Source organism: Epinephelus fuscoguttatus, linkage group LG8 (genome assembly GCF_011397635.1).
Source record: "Epinephelus fuscoguttatus linkage group LG8, E.fuscoguttatus.final_Chr_v1".
Taxonomy (NCBI): Eukaryota; Metazoa; Chordata; class Actinopteri; order Perciformes; family Serranidae; genus Epinephelus; species Epinephelus fuscoguttatus.
The window spans coordinates 17,467,074-17,489,720 of NC_064759.1; the positions used below are offsets into that span (position 1 = coordinate 17,467,074).

A 22,647-nucleotide genomic window follows, 5' to 3' on the forward strand; every position below is an offset into this window, starting at 1 on the left:
GAGTGTAGTTAGGAAGCATGGGCGTAGGTATCGGGGGGACGCAGAGGACGTGTCCTCCTCAGTGTCGGACATTTACTCTGACAAAATTAAAGATATTCACACAATAAAGTGTTGCAGAGAAGGCACAGATTGGTGCATAGAAATATCACCAGAATACCAGAAATTACATGTTCAAGATTTTCCGATGGCGGACCCCAAGACCCCCAGTTTCACATGTGTCCCCCACAATATTAAAGAACACTTACGCTTTTGTTAGGGCATGACAAAGTCCCTGATAAACTGTAATTCACCAGCTTCAGCTTGTTTTGCTGTGTTTTGTCTGTATTTATTTTATTGTATGTCTCTTTTTCACCTCATTTAATCTTCTTTCTTGACTGTCTAAATGTCTCTGCACTTGTTTCTACTTGTTCCCTTATCAACTTATTACACAATAAAGGTCAAAAAGAAAAGTAATTCACTATCATCAGCACAACAGCTCAGCCTGGACTCTTCACCACCAAATTAGATAGGGAGAAACTGCACACTGTGTCAACCTGTAATGCATATATAAAACTGGACACAAGCAAACAGTGTTTATTTCAGGACATAAAAGAAATCTGAGTGTCTACAATTCCATAAAACTAAATGTAATGAAGATCACCTGCTGTTTCCAAGGTCAAAAACAAACCCCCTTTATTGAGGATTTTTTTAATATAGATGCAATTTTACGTCATTACTTTGGGAGCACAGGTCAAACTGTGAGGTCAGTCCCACTAAGTCAAACAGCAGATGTGCAGGCGACCAGGTTGTGCCTGTGTTTCTCCACAAGGTGGCGTAAGGAGGCTGGAGTAGAGGTTAGACCAGTGGGTGTCCAGGCAGGTAGTAAAGTTTGATTTGAGCAATTCAACTCTGCAGACAGTTTCTTTGATTTCCCGACAGACATGTTCTTTACGGTGCATTAACATGTGTGCATTGTATTTAAATTAGAGCACATCTGTGGAAAAAAAAAAAGACAAAAGAAAGTGGAATAAATTATGCTTGATGTAGGTTGTTTAGGAACATATAAGAGGAAGAAGCATATTTTCTGATAGGTGCAGGCATCTCAGAGACAAATGTGCAACAGCTTTCCATTGCAGGAAATTAGAGAATAATTATCAAAGCATCAGTAAAGTGTTGGACAGCAGATCGGAGCAGTGTTGCAAAGTGCATGAAACAGTCAAAACACTTCATATAACATACTTTAGACTCATATTTTGTTGAGACTAACATGAAATGCACATGTACAAACACTTATAGAATATTTACACTGAGTGTGGCACAAGGTGAGGGCTGAATGGGGACGAGTTACTGTGTAACACAGTGCGGAAACAAGCTTTTCACACGGTTTGCTTTTTTAGAAAACTTTGTCAGTGGAGCCAAAAGGCACAACTAAGCGAAGAGTTACATTTGAAGCAGTTTTAATGTTGTTGTAATTTATATTTTTTGCGCCATATCTTTACTTTGTATCCGCCGTGTGTCGGTCCCCTGCGCTTTTTTTTTTTTTTTTTTTTTTTTTTTTGATGTGTACTTCCGCGTACAATGTTTTTTTTCCCACTGACACACGGCAACTTTCGAACAGGAAACCTATTAGACGCTTCGCCTGTCGCTTTCTCTTTATCCACGGGTGAGTATTTTATTTCAACACTTGTCGCTGACGAACATTACAAAGAGTTTTACCTTTTCCAGAGGAGCTTTGCGTGGTGAAATTTAAAGCCCGTCACGGATGTTTGTTTTACCGAGAGAAACGGCTTATTCCTGCCCTCCACAGCTCGAGAGCTGCAGACGGTAGCGTCCACATACAGGAATGCTGCCTTTGCACGGCATATCTCGCTCTCTGTGGTTGTATATAAATAAAAAAACGAGCTGATAATGCTTTTATTTAACACTGTGGTTAATGAATGTGGCCCTGGCACCAAAATGACTCCCATCAGGGAACTTGAAGCATGTGTCAGAGGCAGTTATGTGGGCACGTCAGGTAGCAGAGGTGGCCCGTGTGAATTTTTCTGCCAAAGCCATCTAGGATTTTACGAGTCGTTTAGGTCTCCTACCAAACTACAAATCACTTTAATATTCCCAAAGCGGGCTATGCGGTGTCATTTGAGTTTATAGCTGGTGACCTTGTGAAATTTTATGTATCCTTATCTTTGCAGGAGTGTCCTGCTGACAGTCACCACAGAGGTGCTGTGGTTGTTTCTCACAAGGAAAATACTGTTGTTTATTCTTTTTATGTTATCTCTGTTTCCTGCTCTATTCATGTAAAACAAAGGCTCTCAGCACTGTGTCTTAATTTGGATAATCAGTGCCAGATCAAACTTTTTTATTTCCTCCTATCTGTCAACTTTGTTTTCGCCATGGGCGGATTATGAGACATTGGGCCCCTGGGCACAGACATGCAAAAGGCCCCACCACCTCTACTAAACAGGAGCAAGACACATAGATTTTGTAGTTGTTTTGCCACTGTACATTGTTTTGTGTTTGTTTGTAGTCGCGTTGCATTTCGTAAAAGTAATTTTGTGGATTTTTATGGGTTGTTTTGTGTCTTCTCACGGTTATTTTTTGTGTCTGTTTGGTCATTTTGTGTCTCTCTGAGGTAATTTTGTGTCTTTTATTGGTGATTTTTTTTGTTAGGCTTGTTTTGCCCCTTAGTTGCAGGGGCCATTGCAGTTCCTTTGCTTCTCTTTGTGGTCATTTTGTGCCCTTTTTTGTCATTTTGTGTCCTGTAGTGGTTGTGGTAGTGGTTTTGTGGGTCTCTCTGCTCATTTTGTGCTGCTATGAGGTGATTTAGTGTCTTTTATTGGTGATTTTTGTGTCAGTGGTTGTTCAGTTCTTTGCAGTTCCTGTACATCTCTTTGTGGTCATGTTGTGACACTGTGGTAATTTCATGCCCTTTTTTTTGTCATTTTGTGTCCTGTAGTGGTTGTTTTGTGGGTTTGTTGGCTCATTTTGTGCGTCTTTGGGGTAATTTTGTGTCTTTTTGGTAATTTTTTGTTAGGGTTGTTTTGCTCCTTAGTTGGTCTGTTCTTTGCTGTTCCTTTGCATCTCTTTGTGGTCATGTTGCATCTCTTAAAGGTAGTTTTTTGGTCATTTTGTGTCTCTTTGTGGTAATTTTGTGACTTTTTATTGGTGATTTTTGTGATTAGTTGTTCTGTTCTTTGCAGTTCCTTTGCATCTCTCTGTAGTCATTTTGTGTCACTTTGGGGTAGTTTTGTGCCTTTTTTGTCATTTTGTTGCAGTTGGTTTGTATGTGTTTTTAGTAATTTTTGCCTGTTTGAAGTAAATTTGCATCTTTTTTGGTAGTTTCTTTGTCAGTGGTTGTTTTTCCCCTTCTTGTAGTTGTTCTGTTTCTCTTTGCAGACCATTTGCATCTCTTTGTAGTCATGTTGTGTCTCTTTGCAGCTTTTCTGTGTCCCTTGTAGTCCTGTTAAGTCTTGCTGGTGTTTGATTAAATGAAATGTTGCAGGTGAAGGCCCGTGACACTCTGGGTCCCCTGTGCCTGTGCCCGGTAGTCCTGTTTTGTAATCTATCCATGTTTTTTGCTCTGTATGAAATGAGGCTCTGTATGACATGAGTCCCTCCTAGTTTTCTCTCCCCCCTGCTTTTTTCCTATACCACTCACTCATCTGATCAGCCTATATAGAGAGGGAGTTTCAGTCCAGACACTGTTCAGTAATTAGTGTCTGCATATAATTGATTACCCATGATGATTTTGCCTTGTGAAACAGAGGACATTGCCTACAGTGCAGCATAAGCGAGAGTTTCCTGCGCTCACAGGAAACTGCAATTACTGTACATCCAGTGCGGCTTCATTATCTCACTGCAGTCATTAACTAAAGATAGAGAGGCTTGAACAGTGTGGGCTGTGCTTGCCAGTAAGCCATCAGTCATGTTTTTATTAATCACTCCTCAACAAACAACTTCAGTGTTGCCAGGCCAGTTTGACTTACCTCTGTGACTTTGACTCCTGCAGGTTTTTTACTCTGCAGGCTCTGACTTAACAAACTCATGATTCCTGTGAATTATAATAACGAATTAGTTATTAGACGGGGCCATGTGTGTGTTAAGGGCGTTGCAGCTGGCGGTTTTGGAGACTGTGACACGTTCCCAGCCAGACGCTGCACCCCAGAGGCCCCATGTGAAGCAGGGCCCTGCCACTTCCTGTTACGCTCTGCTAGACTAGAGGAGCACTGCACTTGTCATCTCTCTCTCCCTCCACGTTTTACAAGTGCAGGCCTGTCTGGAGCCCAAAGGCTACCTTCTCTTCCTTTTAAAGGAATGTTGGCTATTTAATCTGAGTTGCTGTGCCACTCTCTCTCCCCCTCCTCGTCTCTCTCGCTCTCTCTATTGTTATAGGCCTACGTAAACTCACCCACATCCACTGTCTCTCAGAGGGTAGGAGGATAAACTGGGATAGGGCTGCAGCGTGCTATTGTTGTTAGCCTCTATGAGAGATACCCAACAACTGGAATGACAGGTAATGGCACCCGCAGTGGAACAGCCAGGGGGTGTCCTAAGGGCCTGGAGCTGTGTTGCAGGCAAGCTAATAATTTTCTGTAGTCAGGCTCGGACTTCAAAGGGAACACAGGTATTCTTCTCTGGCTGCAGTTAGATTGACGCACAGGCAGCAGATAATGAGAGACAGAGCGGACTGGGCTGCTCTTCTTCTCTCAGCGGGTCAGCAGTGAAATCTACTGATTCCTCCTGAGTGAGCTCAGTGGGTGAGATGGGGTGAAGTTACAAAAGTCTGTGTGTGTGCATGTGTGTGTATACAGGAAGGTGGTTATTTTGTACTGCGCCTTCAACGAAGCTATACCTGAAACCACAGCTAATCTCAGCACTGAACTAGGTGATGCACTGTGAGGTGTGAGTGTGTGTTTCTGCAGCTGTTGGAATAGATCATGGATACATATGCGGTATGTTATTGTACATATATGAGGGAGATAAAAGCGATTTGTCACCTGGAAGACGAGTTTTTATTTCTTAAACATCCATGGTTGTCGTAGGCCGTGTGAAGATAGATCGGTTTAATGTCACTTCAGAGGAGAACTGACTTTGTTCGCTGTGTGAGACGAGTGAAATTGGGAGTGAGGTTCATTTTTTTGTTGTACTGTCTTGCTTACGAAGACATAACAGTTGTACTTTTTAGTAAAATGACCTCCATTTATGTTGATTTCTGTCTCTATGACCACGAGAATTCAGAGTTATGTTTCAGAAGGTGAACTTTTTTATGGCAGACTATGTTTTCCAGGCCTGGGATAAAAGGCGGAGCACGTTGTTGAGGACTGCACAGTAAGATAACATGTGCTTTGGGTTGATAACTGCAACGATATTGTAATGGTGTCTTGTAAACCGATGAGGGTGGTGCACATGTTTAAACGATAAAGAATAAAGCAAATCAATCAGCCAGTGAGGGTTATGCTGTAAATCAGTGAGCAGGATTTAATGCAGCTTGGTTTGGCTGGTATATTTACTGGATTATAAACTGGATTAACAACAAACAGACGTTTCCATCTGGTTGTTTTATCTTTAAATGGCTCCTCAATTGAATTTTTTAGAGAACACATCATAATATTTTGTCACGTTTTCAAGGGAGACCAAGACGACGACAGCATGAAAAGACACAACGATACTAAAACAGACGACAATAGGCCCTCTCACCATAAAAGCACAGGTGTGAACAATAAACTTAATGATGGCTGTGTTCCATTTAGCTGCTGGTTCTCTGTCACACCATCATGACACTCTGGGACACTTGAATATAACGAAGCCATTGATGAAGCCACTGACTGCCATTGATGTTATTGTAACACCTGTGCTTTTACTACTACGATGAGTCAACCTGTAATAAAAGTCACGCCCTCGTTCACCACTCCCTTGTAATTGTTTACTCTGTAGTGAGCTCTAAATTACTACCATACTAATTATTGTAATTTTGCATCATCGGTGACAGGTGTCATGTCATGTGACTCATTTTTGTGCGCTTGTCATGGACACTGTTTATTTTATTGTGGCACTATATAATTCACACATCTCAGATTCAGAATTCAGACACCTTACGCCGATGTTATTGCAATTTAAGATTCAATCTACTGTAATAGAAGATTTTAGCCATGTTGCCCATCAGTAGTGTGTATGGCTGTAATGGTATGGGGTTTAGACAAACTGTGAGAGACAAATTAAAAACTGAAATGTCAAAATGAAAGCAGCAGAGGCCATGGGTCAAGCTCAGGAAACATTTGGTTCTACATTTCCCACAATGCACTTCAGTAGTTTGTTCTAAATTAGACTCCCCGTGCCTGTTAAATTCACTCATCTTTGACACACACAGGGCTGAGTATTGTTTAAAAAGTGATAACAGTACAAATACCAGTTGCCCTAATGTAGAGTGCTTCATTTGATACCCATCATGTCAGTGTAAGTATTCAGTATCATAAAGTGCCACCAGAAACGCCACCAGCGCGTTGGTGGCATCTCGACACGCTGAACTGCTAACTCCACCAGATACACCAAGCTGGACTTCACCATACCTCCAACTGTGTGGCAGGGGTGTCCAAACCTTTTTGAATGGGGGCCAGCTGCTTCTCCTATCATATGGGTTATTTAAAAACAAGTCACATTCAAATGGACAAATGCAAATGTTTCATCGATCAGCGAGAAAGCAATCAAATTTCCAATGCTCCTGAAAGCAGCAGCCCTATCTGTAGACTTTATGCTTTTGTGCTGTGGCCATGTTTGTTTGTTTACCTTGTGTTTATGAAATCTCTCGAGTTCCACTTGCATAGCTCCTACTTATTCACGCCATCGTGAGGTGAACGGAAAAAATGCAACGTGAACTATTGTGCGGCAGAGCACATACAGTATTATTTTGAAAGACAAGTGGCGGGCCATTTAAAATTGGTCCACTGGCCACAGCTAGCTCCTGCGCCAGACTTTGGACATGCCTTCTGTATGAGCTGTAGCTGCTGCAGTAGTGGGCCAGGTACACATCGCATTGAATCAAAGAACGCTTGTGGTGATTGGCTGAGAGCAAAACCGTATAAATAGTCTTTGTATCTGGGAACAATATGATGCAGGTATCGCTGCTGGACTAGAGATATATCGATACTACTATTCTAGCACTGGGTTGGTCAGATACCCAGCCCTGTTCACACCCATATCCTCTAATGCTGGGTTCAGATTACACAATAGTTTTGTTGGACTAAGTGATGAAAGAGTCAGAAATTCTTGCTGTGACTCGGCCGAAAGATAACAGACACATTGGTCCCCAACCAATTAAAGCTTGCCGTCTTTTACGCAGTGCAAGATGTCACCGGGAAGGAGGCGTTAGGAACGGATTTACAGGAACAAGAATGTAAACAAATAATGGCGGCATGTGTAAAGCTGGTTATCTTGTGTTTGTACCAACAACAGTGACCTTGCCTCTGTCTCACAGTTCCACCTAACAACATTTTTATGTTTTATATCATTCCACTTTCGCTTTGTCATGTTTACAGTCATGCCAAGATGACATCACTGTGACTTCATCAGGTTTATATACTCAGACATGCATTTCACAGCTGTCCTTGCAGCCAGTGCTCCCCATGATGAGTAGACTCGATGTCTTGTTTTGCCCTTTTGTCGGAGCAGAGTGTTTTAATGTAGGCTAAACATTGATTTTTGTTTTAATGTCCCAATTTTGGAAAACTGTGAAGCTGCACATACGTCCCCCTAGTTCAGTAGTCGTGTGATATCAGCTCATTCACAGTGATTTTTAAGTTATATTAGCTCATGCAGGCAGCTCAGCGTTTCCACCTGCCAATCTCTGTCATCTCTCAGCTGTCATCCAGGACTGATTCACACACTGCAGTTTAACTAGACAAGACTCCCTGCTCACAGTTTGCGTGGTCAAGTGCATTTGTGAGACGTGAATCATGTGTGCAGAGTTGACATCTGCCTCACAAACACACACACACGCACAAATGTAAGACTGCTTCAGAGACCAAAATGAACGCAGTCAATCTCAGCTCTCATGCTTAATGATAAGAGAATTTCCTGCAAGTCTGAACGTCGGCTTCAGCGCTTTGCTTCTCACACTCTGAAAAAAGAAAAAGGTAGAAAATGGAAAGAGTTACATCCCTCTGTCCAAGAGTGAGTCAGACAGATGGCTGGAAAGCCGATGTGACGGAGAGTGTGTGAGTGAGTGAGTGAGTGAGTGAGTGAGAGAGGGAGGAAACAGAGAATGGGCTCTTTCATTTGAGGGTCAGGGTGGAAAAAGCGAGGCTCGACTCCATAGATGATGTTTACTCTTGAGGAGTGAATGATGGGGGGTATGGCGGGGTGAAAGGTCCTCCAGTCTGAGTGAGTGTTTCTGCAGACAGTGTGCTCACTGTGTGTGCCAGCACCCAGGCCTTTACAAACAGAAGGAATCCTCTATTTCTTATATTGTAATAAACGCTAACACCACTGATTAGCTGCAACAATTAATTGATTAGTTGTCAACTAATCACCAGCTAAGTTAATAATCATTTAAATTTGCTGATTCCAGCCTCTTAAGCGTGAATATTTTCTTGTTTCTTGACTCCTCTATGACAGTTAAATGAACAACAAGACATTTGAGGACAATATATTGGGCTTCAGCAGACACTGTTTGACATTCTCCCCCAAGTTTTGACGTATTATAGACCAAACAACTAATTGATTTATCAAAAAAATAATCGTTAATCGCAGCCCTACTATGGATACATGATAATGACACTTTAGCAGTTATACAGTACACAAACTTATCTCTATTGTCATTTTGAATATTGCCAAGATTTATCATTTTTGATTAAATGTAAAAGCACCGCTTGTCTAGTTTCCACCAGTGATGTTTACCCATTGATTTAAAGTAACCGTGATGTTGTGGGCCAAAAGTACTTGATTAGTATGTTCTTATTTATTGCTTAATATTTCTTAAGTGTATATACTTTCTATTTTGATAATCGATTAACTTCCTCAGTCATTTTTCAAGCAAAAATGCCCCAAATTTTCTGGCTTAAGCTTTGCATTTATGAGGATTTGTAGGGTAGTTCAACAGATAATTACTTGGCAACTATTTTAACTATTCGTTAATAGTTTTAGTTGTGTTTTTTTTTTTTTTTTTTAAGCAAAAACTGCAAACATTTGCCTGTTTCATGCTTCTTAATTGTTAGAATTTGATGCCTTCCATTATTATACATGATAATCAGCAGAAAAGCTTTACATTTTTGGACTGTGTTGGTCGGATAAAACATCCATTCAAAGACATCACCTCAGGCCCTGGGAAATTAAACGGGGCGTGTTTATTCTGACATTTGACTGTCAGACTGATTAATTGATTAATTGATGATGAAAATAATCATTAGTTGCAGCCCTAAAATTTACTATGCATGGGTCTTGAACAGTTTTTGGACAAAACAAGCAATTTAGGGAACTTGTAACTGACTTTTTTGACTACATAATGAGTAGGTTTCTATTGAAATCCTCCCTGTAAAGTGTGTGGGCACATATTGTCTAATATAAGCATAACATACTGAAAATAAATTATATCACCTCTCCTGACACAGCGTATTTTTAAAGCAGTTACAGGCTGATACAGATAAATGTAGTCGGGCTGCACCTAACAGTTATTTTCATCATTATTTAATCAGATAATTGAGTCATTGTAGCTCAAGTGTTAAAAAGTGTCCAAGTTTACATATTTTAATCGCTTATTTTGTTTGACCAGCAGCCCTAAAACTGAAAGATATTCCTATCTGTGTTATTGTGTAAAGCCTTTGTGGCTTGAGAGGAAGTTGCATGAAATCAGATAAATTATCTCAAGTGACGTTACGTGAGTCAGCGAGTCTGACAGAGTTAGAAAGTTTGCTTTGCCTCTGCTTGAGGCTGGGGGCTCGAGGCTCAAATCTCCAACTGAAGTGTTGGTGGTCGAGTTGCATTGTGGGTACTGTAGGTAGCAGATTTTGACGTAGAAGACGGATGTTTGGAATAAAAAAGATCATATTGCTTGTTCTGCTGTTTTAATTTTTATACTACAAATCCCCTTGCTTACAGAGTCGCAGTATGTTGCAGTATATTGAATCATAACCCCCGTACTGTTAAAGGTATCTGTCAGATTCTTGCCAGTCCACAACCCCACTAAAAAACCTGTTCATTGTGAGTCAGACAGTGTTGTAATAGTGTAATGCTAAATCAGTGGAGTGCCCTTTTACATTGTTTGGGAATATATTGGCTGTAGACTGTCAAATATGGAAGTTATCAGCTCAGTTGTTTGCCTTATCTTGAGTGTTCAAAGTTGGAGTCATTATTTAATTGTAGATTTAAACTGAAGATAAAACATTGATTATGATCAGCGCAGAGAACCAGTGTTCGAGATAACAATTGAATTACTACGTGATTTTGATGCCTTGTTAATCGGTCCACCCCGAGGGAGAGGGAAGAATGTTGCATATCTGGATTGCAAACCATTGGCATGAGGTTAGCATCATGAACCAAGGTGTGCTTGTGTGCAAGTCCAGAGACATTTTTGGCTTTGGAGACTTTGATTCTGGGCAGGCGAAATTCCTTCCAAAACCGCTCAGCATCAGCTCGTTGTTGTTGCTGCTGCTGCTTTGTTTGGTGTTGTCTTAAAATCGGCAGCGAGCGAACGCTGTACACGTGAACGGAGCTGCGAATGAATGAAGGGTGGTTTTTGTCACAGAATGTCAATCAGATGTTTCTGTGTGTTTTTTGCCTCAGCAATTACTGCTACACACACACACACACACACACACACACACACAGATGGAAGCAGTTAGGCCGAGCTGGAGGTTTACTGTGAGCTGCCAATCCATGCCAGTCGATTGGCCCCAGCCTATCAACTGTTTCCATGAAGCCAATGACCTCTATATGGGGACAGAGGGAGAGGGAGGGGGTGCGTTTGGGCGGGGGCGGGGGCGGGGGTGGCAGTTTGTTGGAGCATGCGAGTGAAGTGTACTTTGGCTCCAAGGAGAGACGAGAGAAAATGAAGAGGTGTGTTAGGGCTCGACGAATGTGCATGTCAGTGTGCATGAAGAAGGGAGGAGGCTCAGCAGTAGCTTGTTATTCGGGATAGCATGTTTAACATCATCCTTAAAATGCTGGGAGATTTTTTTAAGGGGTGGGGGTGGGGGGTTGGAGATTGTGGAGCTTCATTAAAAACCTCTGAGAGCAATGTCCGCTCGACTGAAATCATATGAAGAGAAGGTCAATGATTCTCTACAGCGATTGTGTCCAAATAAAATCATACCAAGAAAAGGTCACTGCAGTAAAACTCTCAGATGAGACAGATCAGTGGCGCAAAAAGTCCTTTTGAAATCAGGAAACCCAGGAGGATTAAACAATATGATTCGTTTGGAGTCACAGCTGGAGAACATGTAAGGCAATGAAAAGACCTGCATGTGTTTTCCCTGCACTATTGGCCATAATCTTATTTTAGCCACTACGTAATGGTTGTTAAATTACATAATTGGCCCTTGTCTGCCGGCAATGAATGCACTGGCTGTCTTGGAGCGATCGCACAAGGGGCCACTTTATTTTAAGTGAAAGGTCGAGGAGACGAAGGAGGTAGGTTAAGAGAGACAGGAAAATGAAACAAGATGTAGAGACATGCAGAGGGATGGTAGAAGAAAAAAGGACGTGGTTGTCAAAATGAGGAGGAAAAAGTGTTTGAGAAGGCATCTTTTTTTTTTTGCACCTTCACCACAGACGAGCCACTCCCTCTCTCACGCATACGCTGATGTCACTTCCCGTGTGCACACACTATCTTCAGCATTTGGCAGTGCACCCTCTCCTCTGCTGTTTGCTTTGCTGTCAGCGCTGTGACGAGATTTCTGGGATAACTTTAGCCCTCTGTAATGTTCAGACCACGGTTCTGTTGCCCTTTTACCTTCTTCAGCGAACATGCAGACAGTCAGTCACATTTGGCCTTGTTATCTTGAAACGTCTTATCTCTGTGAGCTGATAAGAGCCTTATCTTTAATCAAGTCTTATTTGTGGAATAATTTAAGATGTTTGTGTTGTTTGTGAGGCTAATCTGTTCAGAAGTATTACCTTTTTTGCACTTTCATTAAGTTGGGGGGCTTAAAGGTCAAAATCAGTGCAGCAGAGGGTGAAGTGTCTGTACTTTTAGTCACTAGTGTGGGTCAGGCACTTCCCATAACCAAACTCCATTGTGTCTTTCAGTATGCCTTCTATGCCTGATAAATGCCCACTTTTGTCTTCACACTTCCAGTTTGTAACAGTCTTTTTTAAGGCGACATGTTGCTTTTCCTTATTTCCTGTCACATGTATATAATGCTACAATGTCAGATGTTCATATTAAATGCGGCCAAAGTTTCAAATAATTCAAGTAATCATGTGAGCAAGAACCCCTGGCTTCAGACTGTCTAATACTACTTTCGAGACGAGCTGACGTCCAATCACGCAGGATTTATTTATAGTCATCTGCTCCAGGAGCGCCACTGCAAGTGTTTACATTACATACTTGGCTACATGTAGCTTATAGTTTCCCACACATTAATTTATTTTTACGGCGGCCTGCCATGATTAAAACATCTGCCGCCATGTTTTGATTTTCTCTTTTTGGACTGTTTTAGGAGCACTGTTGGGATATATATACCCATGGTATGCCCAGGGTAATCTGGGCACAGACAGAGCAGCAGAACATCCGGCACAGTGTATGAAAACTTAATTGCTAATTGAGCTAATTCTGGAAATTTGCTTCCACTCACAAACAATTGCTCCTCTTATCCATTGATCTGATCTGATCAGCTCTGATCAGAGTGACTGACCTCAACCTCTGAACTTAGAGGGGGACACAGACTGATACAAAATTACCAGCTTAGCGAGTTGAAAGTTAGCGACCCCTGCACCTTACGCTACATGAAAACATGTAATTTATTTGCCAGTGTTGTGAATTTCTGTGATTCCGGGTCAGATTTCTGCTGAAACTGCAGTTGTGAAAATTTTTCCTTAGAAGCTTTTCTTGGAGGTTTTTCATGGTAGAACGTGCTGCTATGTTCAGTTAGAGTCATTCCCAAGCTGCAATGATGGTGCAGAGACACTGGGATACAGGGAAGCTTGACCCATTAGAGCAGACTGGGCTTTTTCAGGAGGGTGACTTAAAGAGACAGGCACTACAACTTAGCATTTTTAGGCAGATGGATAATACAGGTGTTCCAGCACAGACAGAGGAGAATAAAGTGTTATTAGAATATTAAAGCATGAAAATAGGGGTGGGTGATATTGTCCTAAAAATATATCCAGATATGTCAGGGTATTTTTGCAATAATATTATTCCTAATGATATTACAAAATACTGAAAAAAAGTTACCACATAGGCTTAACTTCTTACCTTTCCTTCTTTTGTATTTTTGAGAAATCTACAGATTGAGGTGGAGCCACTGACTGATTTTACTCCGAGCAGCAAGTTGCTAAAAGGGCTGTTCATAAAACATTCAGGGCTGTGGTCTCGGACACTCAGGCCTAACGATGCCACTGATTCCTTACTACTAAGGTCGCTCCTTTTTTAGTACTGACTGCTTCACCATGGAGCTGGTAGCAATTTGTTTTCAGTCAAGCTTGTAATTGCTGTGCGGAAAGTTATGACATCATTATGTCAAGTCACAGTATTGCCATAGTCACAAGTTTGTTTTTTTTTTTTTTTTTTTTAATCAAATTAGAGATCATACCAGTATTACTGTCAGCAATATGATATGGAACGTCCCTGCATGCAAACATGTTCTAGTAGAAACAAAGAAAGTATAACCCTCAGAATGATCATCATAGATCCCCTCTAAGATCTCAAGCCCCATCCATCATTAGCCCAATGACATCATTTTCTCAGACTTTGCTGTATTAGCCTGTTATACTGTTTTCAGTGTGGTAGTACTTCTCATGACATGTTGATGGAGCTTCATGTGTTAGTCAGTCAGTAGAGTGCCAGAATTTGTCTGCCTTTATTTGCCAGTGACTTCATTTTTAGGTCACAAAATAATGACTTAAGTTGTTCTTTTATCTCAGACATGTGTTAGGATGTTACGTACCTTGACATGTTTCGGTGGAAACTTCCGCCTTCCTCAGAAGTGTCACTTGGTGACACATTTTGCAAGTATACAAATCTATGAACCCTGAGCAAATTGGTGCTATTTCTTACAAAAACATGGGGAAAAAAGAAATTGAGCAACTTGGTAAGAAATGTCCCACAAATTGCGAAAAAATTAATTTAGAAATTTAGATTTAGAATTTATTTTTTTTTTTTTTTAAACTAGGCAAAAAATCTAGGGAAAATGTATATTTATTATTATTGTTATTGATACATATTAAAAATTATGGTACAGAATTATTGTAATTTTTAAGCATTTCAGGTCATTTCCTTTTTTTGTTTTTTAAAACTTCTTTTAAAATCTTTTTTTTTCTTGTTTTTAATTTCATCTTTTTACTAATTTCTTGCAAAATCTTTGGGTCATTTCTTCTTTTGGTGCCTTCCTCCTTTGTTTTTGAAAGAAATCAAGCAAGTGTGCTCAGTTTAAGGGTTAAAGCATGCTCAAAAACGAGTTACTTAGTTTATATTTTTCCCACATTTGCCAAAAAAGAGGCATAACTAGTTACATTTTCATAGTGTATAATTTGCCTTACAGTTGTGATTTGTGTATATTTTACAGTTTAACATGCTTTGAAATTTCTCAGCCCACATTTCAATACTTACCTTATAGATATTTTTACATTTTTTATATATTTTTGCAATTTTTAAATATATATATTTTGATTCCTATTTCTGCCTTTATTCTAATTATTATTGTTTATTACACACGTCTTTTATCACACCCTCAAATGCAAATTATTCTGCATTATTCACACATTTTTTTGTGTATGTGACAAAAAATATCGTTGAATCTTTTTATTTATTTACTTTTTAAAATTAATTTCAAGTCATGTGACTGCACATGGCTGTGGTCCATGGCTTTTTCTTTATTACACTGAGTCAACTTTGGCATCTTACACCTCAGGTCTCACTCAAACTCTGCGTCCACACACACATTCTGTTCATGTACATTATTAGGCTCTGAACACCTTCCCGTTATATAACAATTTAAATATAAAGTCATATACACACCATTCACACACACATATGCTCTCTAGTCACAGATGCCTCCGGGCCTGTTTTCACCGAGGTGCTAGCTCACTGTCAACTCTGCCATCTGCAGCCGAAGCCATTTGGTCAAGGTTGACAGCATTCAGTGTGTGTGTGTGTGTGTGTGTGTGTATGTGTGCTTGTTTGTGTGTGTTTTTGCATAGGCTGTAAGCATTGAGGTTTAGGTCTGAGCTCAAACACAGCTTCTGGATGCTTCTCTGTTTGTTAGAGTTTCCAGAGGTTCTCACACTTGTGTTTCCATTGCCTGTTTTTTTTCTTGTTCTTTCCACTGTTGCTGCCTTGTTCTTCGTTTCCTGCTGCAGTGTGTCCCCACTTCTGAATTTCTTCTCCACGCTCCCTCTCCTCCTCCTCCTCCCTCCTCACTTGGCCCCCTGCTTTTTTTTTCTCTCTGTTTAGTCTATAGGGTTCATATAGGCTGGTGCTCGCAGCTACAGTTGTGTTTACTAGTCCAAGTCCTACAATTTTAGTGCAGTACAGATCCTGAAGTCTGAAAAAGTATAACAACTATATGAAGTCCTGGCATTTTTAAGTTCTGTAAAGGCTTGAAAAAAATAATTGTTGAGATGCAAGTATGACCACACTTTCATGTTGTCGAGGATCCCATTTTTATTTCATTTCTACGTGTCGTGGTGTATTGTGACATCTCCATCGTGTCTTCAACCCATTCAAAATGCAAATGTCTATAACCCTGCAGTTTAAGGCCGTTGTCTCCTCCTCACACTCTTTTCTCATGAGCACTCTGTTCCTCATTTGTTCATCGCTGGGTTTCGTTCATGCTGCATGCTCACTTCCTTTTCTGCTTCCCACGTGAACTTAAGACACGAGCGGCACAGGAGGTTTTGTCTGATGCAGTTTTGTCTGCATATTTCTCACGGAAACATTTCTGAACTCTTATTTCTTCACCTTTTATCGTTCTTTCTGCCTTTCCTTCATTCTCCCCCGTCTCGCTCTCTCTTTGTCTCTCTTTTCATCTGATAGGTCATACAAGAAATGGCTCTGATAGCTTCCTGAGGAAATTACACCCACTTCCTGTCTGTGTACCTCCCCATTTGCCACCTTCCCCCAGTTTTTTTTTCTTTCTTTGCCCAGGCACCTCAGGGAGCAGCAAGTACGGGAGCAGCGGTGCTGGTAGGAATCCCCCAGTCTCTGCTAATGAGGCTGTGGCCTGATGAGAGCGCCAGATAAACAGCAGTACAAACACAGCAAGCTATAGCCATTAGCTGCTGTGCTATTTTTGGATGCTGCCCTCATAACATATAGAGGACAGGACACAGCCTATTGTGAGTGAACGTAAGAGGAGAACAGTGACCTGTGCTTATACAATGGCTTCTGTGGCCAGGTGCATTTAGTAATTGTGCCAGAGTGAAGCTCTAATTTTAGTGTTTTCAGTACAGGAAGATACATACCGAGTGTTTCTTCATCTGCAGCTACCTCAACTGATTTTTCATTTAGAGAGAGCATTGTCAGTGAATCTTGATTTTTACATCTCATGGCTGCACTTAAAGTTTAAATAATTGTCACTTTTATGCTCTACGTGGCTGACCTTTTAAAAAGCACATGTAATCAGGTTACTATTGACTCTTTGCTGAGTCCAATATGAAGCCACTGTCAATTGTTGTGTGATCACAGCATCTTTTAGATTAGACCAATGGCATTGTTTTTTGTTGCTGGAATGGGTGTGTTGTTTTCAGCACATTCATTTTAGGCTACATCCGCACTATAACTTTTGAAAACGCTGCTGACCCTGTTTCAGTTTGAAAACTCCAGGGTTGCGTTTCAGTCTGGAGGGGCAGGAACGGAGACTTTAAAAAATGATGACGCAGGCATTCACTTCCTGATTGGTCTTAGCAGTTCTGATATGTAGAGCCAAACCATTATAGCTACGCCTTTTGTGATGTCATCTTTCTCATGTGGGTACTCCTTTCCCATTGCCATGGTTTCCTCTGATGGATAATGCTCCTGGTACAGCTCTGATGCGTTGCTGTATTTGCCTTGCAACGTATTCCAATCTGTTTTCGGCTGCCTTGACCGCCTTATACCCATACGCCCACTGAACGTGAATTATCATGTGATATGCATTTATAGCCGTGTTAGTATGGATGGAGAATAATTCTGAAATGGTGCTAAAATGCTTGTCGTTTTAAAACAAAAATAAGTAGAGTGTATGTGCCTCAGTGTCCCGGGACTGGATCCTTAGAGAGGAGACAGAGGACAGTGGTGATGCCCGTCACAGTGTCTATTTTTGTATTACTGTTTTAAAGGGATAGTGCACCTAAAAATGAAAATTCAGCCCTTATCTACTCACCCATATGCCGATGGAGGCTCAGGTGAAGTTTTAGAGTCCTCACAACACTTGTGGAGTTCCAAGGGGAGAGGAGGTAGCAACACAACTCCACCTAATGGAGGCTTACGGCGCCCCAGATTCAAATGTCCAAAAACACATATTTGAAACCACAAACTATAACTATACTGCTCGTCCGTAGTGATCTAAGTGTCCTAAAACCCGACATAAAAAGTTGTTTGGAAAAACGTTGGTGCACAGAGAGGCAGTCAGAGCTGCAGGCTACAATGAGGCTAAAAACAGAGTTTAAATGACGTTTTTCCAAACAACTTTTTATGTCGGGGCTTCAGGACACTTGGATCTTTACAGATGAGCAGTATGGAGATATTTTGTGGTTTCAATTATGTGTTTTTGGACGCTTGAATCTGGGGCGCCGTAAGCCTCCATTAGGTGGAGTTGTGTTGCTACCCACTCTCCCCTTGGATCTCCACCAAATGTTGTGAGGACTCTAAAACTTCACCTGAGCCTCCATTGGCATATGGGTGAGTAGATAATAGGTGAATTTTCATTTTTGGGTGCACTATCCCTTTAAGAAGTTTTGCTGTTAAAGAGTAACTTAAAATCACAGACTGTATAAAAACATGGACACAGCCACTGTGACGTCAACCATTGGTTTGTGGATTCCCATTTGAAAGCCTCGTCTTTGACATTTTGGTCATCGCCATATTTTGGATTATTTTTGGAGCCAGAGGTTGACCATGTTTGATTGAGACTGTGGTGATGCCTCACAGACAGTCTGTCACTCAAAGTGGCCATGCCCCTAACTATGCGTAACTTTAAGTCTTACTAAAATGTAAACAAGTGAGTTATATATAAATTCACCCTTGCAGTTGTCATTTCTGTTGAAATTAGCCATAAAGATAAAGAATATTGTAAACATGTTTATTTCTGCTGTAAAGTTGAGCATTTGAACGAGGGGGTCTGTGGGGACTGATTCGCTCTTGCAGCCTGCGTCAATTTGCCACACAAGGAACTGTAGTTATCTGGCATGTGTCGGCAGTGTGTCACTGCCCTCTGTGGTTGACAGGTTACGGTCGATTTGACCTCTACACCCAGCATCACTCATGGGCGTGGTCACAGGTGGCCCCTGGGTAGGAGTTGTATTGCAATCGGCAGTTAAAAAGAAAATTATTTGCATATTTAGATTGTATAGATTCTGTATTTTTCAGTGAGCTAGAAGGAAAAGGTGTGATTGTAACAATCTTAAACTAACTACATAATTTTTTAAAAACTTTTTTTGTGAGAAAATCCATGTCACACACAAATCAGTATTCAAAGCAGAGTATTTTCATGCATCTTAAAACATATTAGCAGGAGGTGACATTTAAGTTTCCCTTTAAAAAAATAAGTTTACAGCATATTGGCCTATTTGTACAAGAATAATGAGTGACAACAGATTACAATTTGTTTGTTTGTTTGTGCAATAATTCATTTAGCTCCGCCCACACAAATAGTTCCTACTTTGTGTGTGTCTACGTGTTACTTTTTAGGTTTTTGTTTATTGTGTAACCAGTGAAACCAGTGAAATAGGAGTCCGTTGACAGTTGCTGTGCTGTGATTTTGATAAGATAACGGCTTCATCAGACAGTGTGTTGCGACATCAGCTGATGTTTCATGAGCATACCTGGAGATTTGCAGTGAAGTATCCAGGCTTCTCTCTGTGTCCTCGTCCTCTTCTGATAACCACTGATCATTTAACTCAAATGTTATTTACGGAAATCTGTTCATCTTTCATCTCATCGTGCAAGGTTTGTTACGACCACCGCAGGCTAATTAATGGTAACATAATCAATGGTTCAGAACACCTGTAAAGTGGAGTGATGTATGAACTGTTGCATAAATGTATACTGTTTTTTTCACCTCTCTTTAATGATTTGTCTGTTTTAATGCCATTGTTAATGATATCTTCATCTGTGAGGGTAAACAAAGAAAAAGACTTTAACTGGTGTGCATTAATGAGTTGAATCATTTTGGGAAATCCTCTTAATGATGAACTTTTTCCTCTGGTTGCTTCTGGAAAACATGATATCAGCACATTTAAAGCACTTTGTACACTGTATCATTTGACCTGGTCATGATCCTGCTGTACTAAACGTATCACACTCTCCTCTGACAGCCACCGTCATGTTATTGCAGGAGCTTGATTGACAGGTCTGAGCCCCTGCGGTTGCAGCATGGACGCTGAAGATGCCCACTTCGGGGTGAGGTCACAACAACTTGCCTCCTCCTCTCTTCTCGGTCTGAGGGGTTTAACTAAAACAGCTAATTGTTTCAGCGGTTTCACAATGGACGTGGGGTTTGCATAAGATGTGATGTAACAAAGACTTAGCTATTATTAGGCCGCAGCGTAACCTCTTAGTGACCTGGTGGAAATATGAAATGCTAAAGTATGTTGCTACTCTGTCTAAATATTCAAGAGGTCTGATGAAACAGGTGCTGTTTTTTTTCTCCTGCCTCTGTACAGTATTAGAGTTCGGCCTGGTCAGAGATGCAGAGGAATGCTGTTGTAAAGACCAGTTGTCATATAACACACCCATACACACACACACACGTTCACCAGCAGCTCCCCACAATCACATAGGAATGGCCCCCTCCCACATACGTGCTCAGTCTTACCACACACACACACACACACACACACACACACACACACACAAAGGCACGTACGCTTGATGGCTATCATTGGATTGATGCCACCTGACACTTAGTTAGTGCTGGAATGTGATGGGAGGGTGGGGAGGGCCGGGTGGGGGGGGGGGCAGCTGCCGACTCTCAGGAGCACCGGAGCTGATCTCGGCACCTCTGGGACGCTCTGTTCAAATACCGTACGCCTGTGGTCTTTTCCTCTCGAACGCGGCCACGTCTGTATCAGACAGGAAGGACCCTCGCAGTTTGGAGCTTATGCCAGCTATCATGTGCTAATGGAGGTGAAGGGAAGAGGGTCTGGTTACTGTTGAAGATCACAGACTGTCTCCATCTGTTGTCTGAACTGTGCCATATGCTGGAATGTACCACTTGGCTCCGTCTGGGCAGAGGAGGCTCCTGCCCCTCGCTATACTTCTTGTGCTCTGTTAAGCAGAGCAGAGTTGACCTTCCCTACTTCCCTCTGCGTAACCACGATTGCCGTCCCCTCCTGACTGTTCCAATTTATCTCCCGGAGTATGAACATGTCTTACAGTAACTCAGATATCAACCAAGACTTGACAGTAACAAGGGATCGGCTTCAGTATCTCCTGTAATGAGGAGGCTGAAATGCTGCGATCATGAGGGCAACATAGTCGCAGTGCTTTCCCAAAGTTCTAAACTAGTTCTAAACTGTCACTATATCCAGACAGTGTATGAGACAGATCATGTAGGGGTCACGGGGGGGGGGGTAAGGAGCCTATTCCAGCTGACGTTGGGCAAGACACCCAAGAGATAAGTGTGCCGATACACCCTGGACAGGTCACCAGACTATCGCAGGGCTGACACATAGAGACGGACAACCATTCACGCTCACATTCACACCTACGGGCAATTCAGAGTCACCAATTAACCTGCTTGGTGGAGTACCTGGAAAAAACCCATGCTGACTTTCTCTGCGGATTAAGGACCTGTCTACACATGTACAGATATTTTTTAAAAACAGATCATCTCTGCTCCCCCATGTTTAAATAAAAAGAAAAAATCTTTCTACATGAAACATCTCTGTCCAGGCTGGAACACAATAACAACTTCAGATGCTCACGGGCATAGAACGTCTACTGCAATCCCTCCTCACTGCGAAAGTAAGGGTGTAAACAGGCCAGTGCTCTGTTTTCTAAACACCTATTGGAGACCTCATCACTGATGATTCTCCTCTGATATAAGAATAAAGGTGCTCACTAACCAATACGAGTGCAGCAATAGGCAACTTAGCTGAAGTGTAAAGTAACCATGACACCAAGCAGTGCCAACGGTAAACATTCCAGTAGTCTGCCATTGTTGTTTTTGGCCGAAGCTCATTACACGAAGCAACAATGGACATGCTTGAATTAAGGAGATGAGGTCATCCGCTCCATTTTACATGTCCACACAGATACACAGAGTAACCAGAGTTATGAAAATTCTGCATAGGTGCCAACTGACGAATTAAATAGACAGTTGAATTTCTTTTAATGAAGTTATGTCGACCAAAACATGGAAATTAAATACTGTACGTGATGTCTGGTTCCTTCTCAGGTAAAAGTTGTACCAGTCATTCAGACTGTAGCAGTGAACGCATCTCATCTTTCCACCAGGAAACCTCTAGATCTGCTTTTTTTCTCATCAGTCATAGCTGTTGTTGTCATCGTGATTTACGTCTGTGTTTGCCTTGGTGAAGTGGTGTTGGTTTTGTTTTGTTAAAGAGTTCAGTGGCTGGGTGCTTGTGTGAAAAAGAGGATGTGTGTCCCTCTGTGTTGGTGTGTCGGCGTGTGTTTATGTCTGAGTGTCCATGCAGATGTGCGTCCATGGCCCTGACAGGCCTGTGACTCTCTGTTTGGCTAACCCCTCCCACACATGTTGCTCCAACACTGGCCTTTCTCAACCCGCAGCCCACTGGATACGACCATGAATGAACACATTCTCTGTCTGTCTGTGTATCTCTCAGTTTCGCCCTTTCTTTTTCTGTTTCTCTCTTTACAAGAACTCACCTTGACCTCAAAGCATTTGTCAGCTCTCCCGGCCGCCACTGTACACAAACACTGTGTTCAGGCCATGAATTGAATCGTGGTCGTGTACACACTGACATTTCCTGTATAAACTCCACCACTAAGTGATTTTTCAGTTCCTTCTTGATAACACTTCAACAACCAGCGTATAACCACACATTCACACATATAACCCAACATGCTCTGTGAACATGTATGTACAGTAACATGCTTCAGTTGACTCAGTTTCTATTTAAATCAATTAACACATCTGAAACCATTATTAATGCTGCATATCCAATCAGAATAATTTCTTATTAAGTCTGTCTACATTATTAATTTGGGAAACACACACAGAGAACATGTAACACATGGATGACATGAGTCTTTTAGAAATACTTAGAAAGAAAGTGATATTAATAGAGATGGAGCTGCACTTCCTCCTACAGTGTAAAACATTCAGCAAAATACGG

The 22,647-nt window shown here is 41.4% G+C and overlaps 1 protein-coding gene across 8 annotated transcripts in view; it reads left to right on the forward strand.

The window, feature by feature from the left end:
- The first annotated feature begins 1,555 nt into the window (after positions 1-1,555).
- The window catches only part of arhgef1b (Rho guanine nucleotide exchange factor (GEF) 1b), a 62,596-nt gene continuing 41,504 nt past the window's right edge, over positions 1,556-22,647 (forward strand). For 2 of the 8 annotated variants that reach the window (XM_049582692.1, XM_049582696.1), the window contains exons 1-2: positions 1,571-1,642; positions 19,662-19,726. In XM_049582692.1, coding sequence (XP_049438649.1) covers positions 19,700-19,726 — 27 coding nt within the window. In that variant the 5' untranslated portion in view covers positions 1,571-1,642; positions 19,662-19,699. Of the gene's footprint in view, positions 1,643-19,641; positions 19,727-22,647 lie in introns of all 8 variants that reach the window. The other 6 variants (XM_049582697.1, XM_049582700.1, XM_049582693.1 and 3 more) reach the window with 6 other exon arrangements.